Genomic DNA, 13,331 nt, shown 5'->3' on the forward strand with positions numbered 1-13,331 from the left:
TAAATATTAAAAATGAATAGACACATAAAATAAATAGACATAAATAAATGGGTAAGGGATTAATTAAATCAATCGATAAATAAATAAATAAATAAATAAATATTTTCTTCGTGCAAGAATAAAGCTAATCAATTCCATTTAGTTTTTCAAAAACTGCTCCAGACATGAATAACGCTTCACGCTACAAACCATTTTTTGGGGTTTTGTTTTAATAGCCATTATTAATATTTTCTTTTCTGGCTAAACATCACTTATACTTGTCTTGGTTCAGGTTCTCGATTCCTGTTTTTTTAAATCATAATTTCTTGAAATTTGAGTGGTTCCATTGCCAAGTTTTAAATGTAATTGTGCATTTCTACAATTTCCCACAGAAATTCTCATGAGTGTGCATTGCTAGCATATTTGCAAAGGCAAGGCTAAAATGGAATGAGGAGGAACTGTAATGTTTACATGTAACACATTTTGTGTCAATTCTTTCCTTACCAGAGCTATCACAGTGGCTCCGGCTCCAGCACAGGCAACGATGTACAAGTGATATGACAGGTAGAACTGTAAAAAAAGCACAAAACATTGTTTCGATCAAAACGTTAACCACAATAAGAATGTTCTGAAATGAATAAAACCCAGATAAATACCCCAGTAGCATTGTAAATATTTAATATTGATCAGGTACTGTATATGTCGTGTATTTTCCTAAATATTGTTTACAGCCACAGATGACCTGCGGTCTACCCCAGCTGATTTCGGCCAAGCTATCCTGGACAGATTAGCGGGGAGGATGCAATGGCTCACCTCACTGGTGTTACAGATGTCACCTAGTGTAGATCCACAGGCCTTCCCCGGTGTTGCGCTCCATGGGATGATTCCTGCAATCGTGAAGTTACAGGTTATTTTGAAACTTTGAAATTAACACTCACATTTCAATACATCTTATAAACTAAACAACATTAATTGGGTGCTGTGTTTTTTTTTTCATTGTACAGTGAGACCTCAACTTACAAACACCTTATCTTACAAACTTTTCGTCTTAAGAACCTCTAATTTATGAAAATTAAACCTTATAATAAGCACTATTTTCATAATACACACCCACCACGGCTGGCGGAGTGATCTTCGGCGGAAGCACACGACCGAACAGCGCTCCAGCCGGCGCTACTTTGCACACCCCCTCTCATTGAATGCACACGTCGATCGCCTACTTGGAGCTTTTTGCTGATAATTTTACTATGATGGGACCGAAAAAAAACCAACAATGCAGTGTATTTCTTTCAGTACAATACAATAGCACATTTATTATACATAGAATAAGGTATGTTGTGTGTAGTTTTAAGGCTTATTTTGTTAAAAACTATATTTTATGAAAACCCGGGAACTGATTATTCCCATTTTAATGGTTTCCTATGGGATTTTTTTTGAGATACACACTTTTCGCCTTACACACTCTGTCTGGGAACCAATTAAGTTAGTAAGTTGAGGTCTCACTGTATATGCAGTTCACTGGGTTGAGGATTTGAGTAAGGGACCCAACTGGGCATTCATCCATCCTGACTGAGATTTGAACCCCTGCATCAGTGTCCGAATTCATCAATGTCATTATCTACTGATCCATCCAGAGTGTATACCGGCACATTTTATGAATGTTACATAAATTCCTTTCATTTCAGTCCACTTCATCAACCCATTCTGCGTGTTCAATTTAACTCATTCACTGCCATTCATTCACAAATTTATTTAGGAATTGAAAATATGACGAATAGCGCCATTCCCGAATTAGTTCGGGTTTTGTTTTTTTTTCTTGCATGGGTGCCGATAAAGTGCTGGTCAGACCTCTGGCAATGTTTATCCCTTCCACAAGGGGCAACATTTCCTTTTTTTCCATGTTAACGCTTTGTTCCAGCTTCAGCTGCTGTTAAAGTGCCATATAAACCAATATGTATGCATTGCATTGCATTTAGGACAGCTGCCCTCATTTCAAGCTCATATAACTCCAGATCCATATAATTTAGGAAATACTCTTTTTTTTGTCTGCTGAAAGAAGAGAGTCTACGGTTTCTTATGGTGCATTGAATGTTTATATAGCCCTAAAACTCAATATTCTGTGGCTTTTAAAATTCGAGTTCCAATAACAAAAAACCTGGCACTTGAGTGCGTCACGTCTAGCAGTGAATGAGTTAAATAGATAAACAACCAAGTTTTTTTTTTTGCATATAATCTTGTCTGATTTTTCTAAACATCATTGTATATGTTAGCTTGCTAACTAACCAGCCACCTTAAAAAATGTGATTTACTGTCTCTGTGTGTGCGTCATGATTGTTTGGCTCACACAATAAACGCTCACAACTCTGCTGCGGTAGTTTTCAAAATGGCCGCCCTGATTTACCATATTGACGCACGTCCACGCAGATGGAATCGATGTCGGTGAGGTTGGAAATGGATGACTTCATGGTGGCGCAAGTGGACCACATGTTGTAGAAGAGGAAGACGGGCACGGCGGAGAAGCCAAACACGCCGAGCCAGGCCACGCCAAGAATGTAGGTGAGGAACACAAACTGGGGACACACACAGTCAACATCAGACAAACTGAGGACACACACAGAAAACATCAGAAATTATAGCAATTTATTATGTGTTTTATGTTCATTTGAGTTGTGTTATCGAGTGTCAACAACGTTGTAAAATTAATCAACCATTACTCTAAAATAGAAACTGATATCATTTGTAATCTGATTTTTTTGGTGTTTTTTTCTGAAAGGTAAGAATCACATACTTTTTTCCAATACGTAATTGTCATTGAATATTAAATGTTTGGTATCCTAGAAAGGTTAGCCATTGTTATGATGATTATTGTTATAAGCCTTAAAGGACAACCGATGTCTCCGGACAAGTTGTGTCCATAATTTGTAAAATGCCTTCAAATGACTTCTACTGAGCGTATTTTAATAAGATTCCACCGCATATAGCTATATTTTACGTTTAAAGACTCGCGCTGAATATTCAGGAAGTCTTGTTTTTGAGTTGGTGACGAGTCCGTACGTGACGTCACTAAAGGAACGCCCCTGACCAAAAAAAAAAAAAAAGACGCATTGTAGGTCCTTCCATCACATCAATGTATTTTGCTGTACTTGTTTGGTCTGGGGACCTCGTGTTGCACCCAAAAGCCGCCAGAAGAGGGCGTACAAGCTCCATATAAGGAATTTATCAGCCTGTGGTAACGGAGGTGGCCACAGGAGGTCGACATTTTGTGCCTCTTTTTCGTTGAGACATCTCCCCTCATTGTTGCCTCATAATGGCACGGAATAAATACTTTAATCGATTGCAAACATATATGCTTTCCTCTTCAGAACTATTTGAATCATATTCATAACTGGTTGTGTAACAAGAAAGCATATTCTCCGAATCTATAGCCATTGTTTTGATTCTGCAGCAATGCAAGACGTCTTGGCGTGACGTCACGAACTGGGGGCGGGACTTTTTTTTTATTGGTGTTTTGCATTTGAATAAAAATATACTGCGTGTATTTTTTATTGGGTATTTTAGATGCTATAAAGCGTTTTTCTGATGTTAATTAAGAAACAAAAAAGAGACGTCGGTTGTCCTTTAAGCAATAATAATAATATCAATAATATACTTTTTTTTCTGTGTATGCACTTTCTAATTTTAGTGTAAATCCATGCATAAAAAAAATTAATCACATTTTAACATTCCTACCACATGAATATTTATTTAAAAATAATTTAATTGCAGGAGAAAAAAAATGTGTGTTCTTTTTTGTACAATATCATCATTGTGTATATTAATACCAAAACACCAATGTAAAAACACGTACATTAACGGATGGGTCATCATACCGTCCAGATATGTGCTTCAGTGCAGTGGTCCCCAACCTTTTTTGCGCCACGGACCGGTTTAATGTCAGACAATATTTGATAAATACAACAACATAAAATGATATGACAGGCATGGAAACTGTTTTTTTCTTTCTTTTAAATTTAACAATAAACGTGAATCCATTGTGTATTTTTATACAACTTTATTAGCAGAGTCCTGGTAACATCGCGCCAACAACAACATATGTAACATCGTCTCTGCCCATGGTGACGCTCTATGGTCACCATGGTAATGTTTAAATGTGCCTTCAAAATAAGATACAGCACAAAAACAAGTACTAAGCGCAAGAAAAATACAACTCACGACAACTGAATTTGTCCCCTCGGACCCCTGAGCTTTTTTCTCTGCAACGAGACGGTCCCATCTAGGGATAATGGTAGACAATGACACCCGAAGTGAAGTGTCTTGCTTATGTCCAGTCTACTGCATAGTTTTACGGTTTAATTGTTTAATCGACGGATGTAATCTGGTCATTTTTCATGTTTCAAAATAAAACATAGTTCGGACTCAGATAATAAATAAAATGGAAATTATGTAAATGATTTATTCTTTCCGCGCAGCCCTGCACCAAATGACCCACGGACCGGTCCCGGCCCGGGAGTTGGGGACCTCTGCTTTAGTGTATCTGCAGGTTCATAGGCTATCAAACCATGTTTGCTCTGTCTAATTTAAACATGTTGTACCTGTTATGTGGGAATTAGCTTCATTTTGTTCCCTTCTATTCTTAAAAACACCCGATTAAGATCTTCATATGTTTTGGAACTATGCGGTGTGCTTGACTTTCCCAGTTCATCTTTCCTCCGCACACTCAATAACTTCCAACAATGAGCTACGACAAGCCGACAGGCTGTTTATAAAAATACCATTCCGCTGATGCAGCGCCCGCAGATGGTGGTCTTGAACTCGCTGTGCAGTTCCTTGACTGCGCTGGTAGTGTAGAAACCCTCGGCCAGCAGAATGATACCGTACAGGAAGAAGAAAGAAGCAATGCCGTAAATGACGTACTGCATCAGCTGTATTCTGAAACGAGACGACAACAATTCTTGGTCCAAATGTAGAGGGAAACTTGATCCTGGAGGAGATGGATGAACTTTGCAAACCAACAGAGGCCTCGAAAAATCACCAAGCATGCTCAGCACTGGTCATTCCTCTTTTATTACAGAGATTAATGGAAGCTTTTGTAACAAGGTCCAAATTAGGACAGCTCTGGTCCAGCATTTGGAAAACACAACGGGCTAAAAATAACCAGAATGAAGTCATTGAAGGAGTTTGCTTTTCATACATTTGGACCTTGTGTGATCCCGGCTGAGGAACATGACATCACACACTGTAGATTCAAGTATCAACACAGTTCTAAATCGAGTAATTCACCAATCAGGAGTTGAGCAAGATCCGTCAATCTTAAATGGTCATCTAAATAGCAAATGTGTGGAAATGGTTCGGAAAACTGACTCTCTTGGTCCACCATGAAGTAATGATTTCATGAAAACTGGACAATCGAAAAAATCCTCCCCAAGGCCTGATATTGGAGCATATCGCAGGAAGATAACAAAATATGACTTTTGGACTTGTTTTGTTTTATTTTGCTGTTGGATTGCAATGGATACATTCCATATCTCTTAACCTCATTGACGTCACAGCTGAGCTCCACACCGATGTGGCGTGAGAGAACTTGACTCAACCCTATAAAGACCTTTATGGTGAACATCAACAAAGATTATACCCTTTCTCTGGTTCAAAATAAAAACATGAAACCCAAAAACCTTCATAAGATTCCATAATAAAACATATTTGCATATGTTTTGTCTAGGTATAATCCGAGTTACGACCGGCACGATTTACGACCACCCGTACTTACGACCACGACCGCCAGACCCTTTTTTCTGTATTTATTTTTTTAATTCTACGCCTGGCACCGCAACGCGCAAGCCGGCCAGCATGTCACACACTCGCACAGCAATCTACTGCGTGACTACACTCAACACAGTAGTTATACAGTGCAGTACTCGGAAACATCTCCTGTAGAACTGTACACTGCTTTTTTCCTTCGGCGTCCGCCTGAGTCTGAGCGCGTGTCGGACGACTTTTTCTTGCCGTTAGCAGTCAGAATGATTTTTCAACAGCTGTATTCTTTACGCATGTGTTTTCTTTAACCCACTATAGAACATCTAAATATAAAATATAAATCAATAATATGAAATATAAAATGATAAAAACCACACTAAAAGGTAAGTATAAAATTTAGAAATAAACTGTACAGTAAACAGTTTTGTATACATTACGATAACTTTGCTGCTGTGAAATGTAAATTTCTCCACCGTAAGACTAATAAAGGCAAATCCAATCACAGGTACAGTTAGACAGTAATAAAAATCGATAATACGAAAAATAAAATGATAAAAATGACACTAATAGGTAAGTATAAAATTTATAAATGAACTGTACAGCACACAGTTTTGTGTACATTACAGCTACAGTTAAACAGCAATAAAAATCGATAATCCAAAATATAAAATGATAAAAATGACACTAAAAGTTATAAAATGGCTCAATGAAATGTACAGTAGACAGTTTTGTATACATTACAGGTACAATTAAACAGTAATAAAAATTGATAATGCAAAATATAAAATGATAAAAATGACACTAAAAGTTATTAAATCTATCAATGAACTGTAAACAGTTTGGTATATAATACATATACAATAGAAAACATTGCTTAAAAGCAACATGTAAAAGTCACGTTGGCCATTTTGAATGAACTTACGACCGTTTTGTCGGATCGGTACCCGGTCGTAACTCGGATGTTACCTGTACTTGATAAATTGAAATGGTCGCTAACAGGAGTAACTGCAAATTTCCCCATGTGGGACGAATAAAGGTATTCTGATTCTGATTCAGATCAAGTGGGAAACTACTACACATTTTCAACCACTCAAATTTCCAGTTGCCCCAAAGTGATTTTAATGTAATAATTTGAAATGTGTATTTTCCCCATGTTAACTGAATCTGCATATGGGTTTCACTTTTTAAGTATACTGCTAAAATGATGGACTTTTCTATTCAACTCAAATTTTCTCATAGAGCACACCAAAGTCAACCACAGCTGAATCAATGTGCTGTTCAAGAATAACCATCAAATAATTGTCATAAAATATTTTGAAAACAATTCAACAATAATTTCAGTGGAAAAAAATTGACAAAAAAAGTCAAAGTCCAATACTGTACTGAGTTGCAAGCCAAGAAAGTTATAATATATGCTCCCTATTATGTGCACCAGTTAATAGATGAGCATTTTGAAACCAACAGTTGAGGACAGCCTGGCTGACTCCAAAGTTAACGTCATGAGTTCATGTTTCAAAGCACTGCCCTGAATTATTCCACTTACATGTCGGTGAGCATGGCGTGATCACTGGCGACCTTGGAGAAGTGACTTTCAAGGATGCTGATGGTTCCCGTGAGCGCAACATGACCGCAGCCGCAGAAAAGGGCCACGCCTGAGAAGCACAAGATGGTCGCCACCAGCGACGCGTACGGCACGCCGCCTAAACATTTGATGCAGCACTCGAAACAACCTGCACACACATCAAAAGCAGAGTTTAGCAGTCTGGAGAAGAAAAAAAAAAGCGTCATTCACTTCATAATGACCCAAATAACCCAAAAATATGCTATCAATATCGGAAATGTGGAGAAAATATGTTCATTTTTCCCAAATGGTGAGTATATGTATGTAATGTAATGTAAATTTCTCCACTGTGAGACTAATAAAGGCATATCCAATAATAATAATAATAATAATAATAATAATATATTTATGGGTCGTTTTTCTCTCGGGTGGTCGCATGAAGTCGCAAACACATGCAAACGAAAACGAGCGCGCTTGTGTTTTCCATTTACGTGCATGTGTGCGTGGCAGGATGTTGTCGTCTTCGACATCCTGCTTATATTTGAACGCTTGCGTGTATCCAAACGCACTAAAGATGCTTTGCGATGACATCATTGATGTACAGTGGAACATATGCATCTGACCACAACTACCCCCCCTCTCTTTTTTTTCACTATGTTGTGCAGACTCGATGGAATGTTAAAACCCCTGGCACCCCCCTTCCCCCGCTCTCTCTCTCTTCTATTTTGTTCTTCTCTCCTCTTCTTTCTTCTTGTAAAATGATTATCTGTCAGGAACTCCTATTTCCTGTGCGATCAGGTACTGTCTCATACGCGATTATGTCACCTAATGTATGTTGCCAACTATTTGGAAAATATCAAGTATGCAGAAAGATTTGCTGAGACACACCTCAGATGTACTTTTAGAAGCTCCACAAGCTATTCAAAACCAATGGTTTTGTCTACTTTTGTTGTGTTTTGTTTGCAGTGTTGTTTGTTTGTTTGTTTCTGTTGCTTTGTATGTTTGCATGCCATTTGAATTAATAAAAAAAAAAAAAAAAATCTGACCACAACTTTCAGCATGCGTGTTTTTGCTTCCTTCTGCGTTCAATTCCCCAAATTTTATTCTTGTTTTTTTTTCTTCCGGCTTTGATAGTTGGTAGCTCAATGTCTTGAGTACATTTAAAAGATAACCGACGCCTCCGGACAAGTTGTGTCCATGAATTGTAAAATCACTTCACTTCACTTCTGTGCGTATTTTACAAAGATTCCACCGCATGTAGCTATATTTTACGTTTTAAGACTCGCGCTGAATATTTAGGAAGTCTTGTTTTTGACTTGGTGACGATTCCTAACGTGACGTCACGGATGGAACGGCCCTGACCGAGAACGCGACACACAATGCATTTTGCGGTACTTTTTTGGTCTGAAAACTTATGGCGAAATTAGAAGGAAAACACAAATAACGAGATTGTGAATCGTTGTGTGTTGCACCAAGACTACTATTTGATATTCGCTGACACAAATTCCCAGCAGACAAATCAGCCCATTTCCAACGGAGGTTTGGTGCCATCTTCTGCATTTTCTGGGTGCTACATTTCTGTCCAGATGCCTCAAAATGACACGGAATAACTTCTTTAATCGATTGCAAACATTTATGCTTTCCTCTTCAGAACTATTTGAATCATATTCATGATGGATGAGTAACAAGAAAGAATCTTCTCCGAATCTGAAGCCATTGTTTTGATTCTCGAGCAAGGCAAGACGTCTTGGCGTGACATCACGAACAAGGGGGCGGGACCTTCTGAAAGTGACCACTTCCGGGTTCAATTTGAAGTAGTTTTTGGACACTAAGTCATTTTATTGGTGTTTTGCATTTGACTAAAAATATCATCCTGCGTGTTTTGGGTATTTTAGATGCTATAAAAAGTTTTTGTGATGTCAGTTAGGAAACAAAAAAGTGGTGTCGGTTGTTCTTTAAGCTGATATCCCACCACTGGAACTTTAACTCGACCGCTCATCCGGACTCTTTGTGTAGTCCGGGGTGATGGTAAAATATTTGTCCCAGGCTGGGAATCAGACGCGTCTGAAAAGATGTGGGACTAAGTGTTCCGAGCTTTTTCTGTTTTGCTGGAGCAAACAATCTGACGGCAAATACTAGCCGGGCTAAACATTGGCTTTCTTTGGTCGTAGAGCTCAAAGTATGGGATTTGTCTTTGCAAGGAAAAGGCATAACTTGGAATCTGAGGAGAAATTAGATGATGATCTACCAAGAAAATGCAAATATAACAGCATATGTGGAGTCATAAGAAAAAAAGAGCTTTTCCAAACCCACTGACCCTGTGACTATGAATTTTGTTATAGTTACAATATACCCAACATCGGGTGAAACGGGATTTAGTTTCACGTCCGGTTATGGGTGGCCTGCCCACCCATTAAAAATGTGAGTATAAGATTTGGTGTTATTTTAAATGTAATTAATTTAATTTTGGAAGGAATTTCGGTGACGTTAGACTGTCATCGCTGGACAGCTCTGGGGCGATTGTGCTTTTTTTGCCCCTGGATGGATGCATGGCTTAAGGAGACCGCGATGAGAAGAAAGGAGTGTCTGCGCCGAGCGTATGTGGAACTGTCGCGGCTTGGAATTGAAGCGAATTTACGTGATACAGGAAATGTGAGACAATCTATTTTCGCCAATGGATGCTACAGCTTTGCGTTTGCTTGCAAAACTTAGCTTGTAGCAGACGTGCACATTTCACCATGACGTCCCTGATCCACTGGTGAAAAGGACACTCTGATCCTTCTCTTTCATCGTTTCAACTGCTTCATACGACAAAGAGGGTGCAGAACATGCTTCAGATTCAATGACTGTGTCTTTGTGTTGTCATATTCTGTATTTTTTTTGTTCTTTTGACTTCAAGAAAGTGGCTGCCTTGACAGCAGCTCCTGTATTTTGTTTATCTACTTTTTATACAGTTGTAATTTTTAAGGTATGCGAAGTGTTTAGTACACAATTCTTTCACACAAGAAACATATTAAATAAATAGTCCTTAATCTAAAACAAAGGACAGTCAAAGAAACCCTCAAACTAACAAACTTACTCTGAAAACTAATTAAAACTAAAGTTTAGTTCGATAGTTTGAGCACGGAGAGAATAAGTGCATACAAATTGTCTCCTGACTTCAGGGCAGCCACTTTAGCACCCTTCCTGAACACACTTTGAACGTCTCTGATGGACACATACAGCACAGGGGAAAAGGTGACGGGGCTCCACACAGGCAATTGTGGCCAGATACAAAGTTATTTGAGACCTTTGAAAGGAGGAAACGGTGCGTCAATGAAGCGAGGCTGACTGAATATTGGCTGTGATCCATCAAGCCCTCACAATGACAATGGAATTGGAATTAAATGTGTGGATATGGATGGATATTACCATGGACCTTTTTTGATTAAGCATGAGCTTGATTTGAAATATTCCCCGTGAGTGTTTTTTTCGTGTCATTTTGAGACATCTGGACTGCAATGTAGCGTCCCAGAAAAGAGGCAGAAAATGGCCACCGAGCTCCCTGGGATGAATGAATCAGCCCGTTTACACAGGCTGATAAATTCCTTATATGGAGCTTGGACGCACTCTTCTGGCTGTTTTTGGTGCAACATGACGTTTTCAGGCCAAACAAGCACATCAAAATGCATTGACGTGATGGAAGGACTGTTACAATGTGTCCTTTTTTCGGTCAGGGGCGTTCCTTCAGTGACGTCGCGTACGGACTCGTCACCAACTCAAAAAAAAGACTTCCGGAATATTCAGCACAAGTCTTAAAACGTAAAATATAGCTATATGCGGTGGAATATTTGTAAAGTAGAAGTCATTTGAAGCCATTTTACAAATTATGGACACAACTTGTCCGGAGACGTCGGTTGTCCTTTAATATTACTTCACATATAAGGCACATCGGCATATAAGGCGCAGGGTCATCTTTTGAAAGAAAGGCTTTTAAGTGTGCCTTATACACTGGAAAATACGATAATCTATTGAATGGTAGAATGTACAGACGTATGAAGTCGGCTGTTACACTGCAATACGCTGCCTGGAACAACTTCAATATAAAAGCATGCGAAGGCACTGATGTCCTTATATTATTTGGTCTGGTTAGGTTTTTCTTTAAGTTGAACTTCTCACCAGGGGAGTGGTATGCTACTGTCATGCAACTGCATGAACTTTGTTTGCTGCGATTTGTGGGACTTTCATGAAAATAAGCGAGTATTCGAGGCAGAAAAAAAATGCCTTTGTATCGAGGTACTCAAATTACTCGAGAACATGTGCCTTTTTTAGGTCAAGCACCCAAATCCTTTTGATGCTCATTAGTGGGGTGAAAAACAAGATAAAATGTGTCTTTCCACATGTGGAGTAGACATTATAGCTCCTCTGTGATCAGTTTGCGATACACATGTTTAAAACATCAGCTGTGTACCTCGCAATTGTGGCCCTTTTTTGTATTGAACATCTGAGAAGATCCACATTTACAAGCTGTCCCTCACAAATACTGTTTTCAGCCCTAGAGTCGAATCAAACCCAGCTTGCAGATGGCATATGCAGCTGTGTGAATTTGACAAAGATATATGTTCATAATATACATGGAAAAAACTACTAAATTGCTGTAGGCTACACAAAACGGCCCCTGTAAACATGAACAAATGTAACCGCGAGTGTGTAGTCTCTTATTCATCCGGTTTCTTAGTTGTGGTTAAGTTTCAAACAACCAATACTCTTTAAAGTCAAGCAAGAAGAATCTCACTGTAAAATGTACACACACGTGGTGAGCATACATACATTTCTGACCACTATGTTATGTTGATGGTGGAATATATCAGTTAACTTTTTTTTTTACACTTGTCAAATAAGAATGCCTAAAAAATATATAGGACAAAACACTGTAGTTGGCAAGAATAATGGATGGAGCAATGTCTACAATATCACATGTTGCATTTGATTATTATATTGTATATATGGTTTCTAATAGCTTAGCAAACACACCATGTGGGTGATAATCAAAATCACATTGGCAACTTTTTCCCCCTCCTTCTTTGATGACTTTCACATGGTTCCGATACCGCCGCCGCACAGCCCTCCTGCTTCGGTTTAGTTTTGTGGAGGCGAAAGAAAGATGAGGAAGAGAAGAAAGAGGAGGAGCAGACAGCTTATTTGTGTTGAGCTTTCATTTGTCACGCTGGCATCACAAGGAGAGAGATACTTGTGAGTATCAGTGTGTGAGAAAAACTAAAAAAAAAAAAGAAACTGATGATGAGAGGCCAAGAAGCTTGAAAACAAAGACCCATCTGTGTGGGTACTCTCCCCTCTCCATCACGACCAATTCATTCAAAGCTCCACTGAGAACCACAGCAAGGCTTTTTCCGGCCAACCGCTGAGCTCCAACCCGAGTCGAATGTGCAGCGCTTGACCTCAAGGGACCACTTCACACTTCCCCAAAAAAAGCGTCTCCAACAAGGATGGAGGATGACTCAGAAGGGTAGATTTGCTTTGTCTCGCAGAGATCACGCAGGAACAATCCTTTAGCTGGACACCCCCTTCCTTATGTCCTTATGTAAACCCCCTCCTCTACATCCATGCATTCATCACAACCAACCACAACATGATGACAGGCTGTCATCACGTAAAGCCAAAACCCTTTCAACAGCTGGGAAGCATAAATAAACAGCACCCTTCGAATTATAACGCAATCCAGCCATGCATTTTCGACAGTCCTCATTAAGGCGAGTTTCAGTAAGCAGTGCGGTAAACCCAATACTTGTCACCAAAGTCAAAGTCAGCTTTATTGTCAATTATGCTAATATGCATGACATACAGCACATATGAAATTAATGTCCTCTCGGACCCAGTGTGCAAGGCACTTATATGGCTAAAAAAGACATACAATTGACAACAGACAATACATGTAATTTCTGAAAGTAAAGTGAGGTAAGAAGAAAACACCCCGACACACACGGAATTGTTGAGATTCAAACCCAGAACCTCGATTGACTATTTGGAAGCACCCAGT

At 39.0% G+C, this 13,331-nt stretch overlaps 1 protein-coding gene across 2 annotated transcripts in view; it reads right to left on the reverse strand.

The window, feature by feature from the left end:
* The window catches only part of gpm6bb (glycoprotein M6Bb), a 43,043-nt gene that overhangs the window by 6,688 nt on the left and 23,024 nt on the right, over positions 1–13,331 (reverse strand). For both annotated transcript variants that reach the window (XM_089002912.1, XM_089002913.1), the window contains exons 2-6: positions 7,277–7,463; positions 4,752–4,908; positions 2,381–2,549; positions 793–866; positions 484–549 (exon numbers count right to left, since the gene is read on the reverse strand). In XM_089002912.1, coding sequence (XP_088859038.1) covers positions 484–549; positions 793–866; positions 2,381–2,549; positions 4,752–4,908; positions 7,277–7,463 — 653 coding nt within the window. The remainder of the gene's footprint in view (positions 1–483; positions 550–792; positions 867–2,380; positions 2,550–4,751; positions 4,909–7,276; positions 7,464–13,331) is intronic.

The sequence above is a fragment of the Hippocampus bargibanti genome, linkage group LG08 (genome assembly GCF_051943395.1).
Source record: "Hippocampus bargibanti isolate YZ-2025 linkage group LG08, ASM5194339v1, whole genome shotgun sequence".
Taxonomy (NCBI): Eukaryota; Metazoa; Chordata; class Actinopteri; order Syngnathiformes; family Syngnathidae; genus Hippocampus; species Hippocampus bargibanti.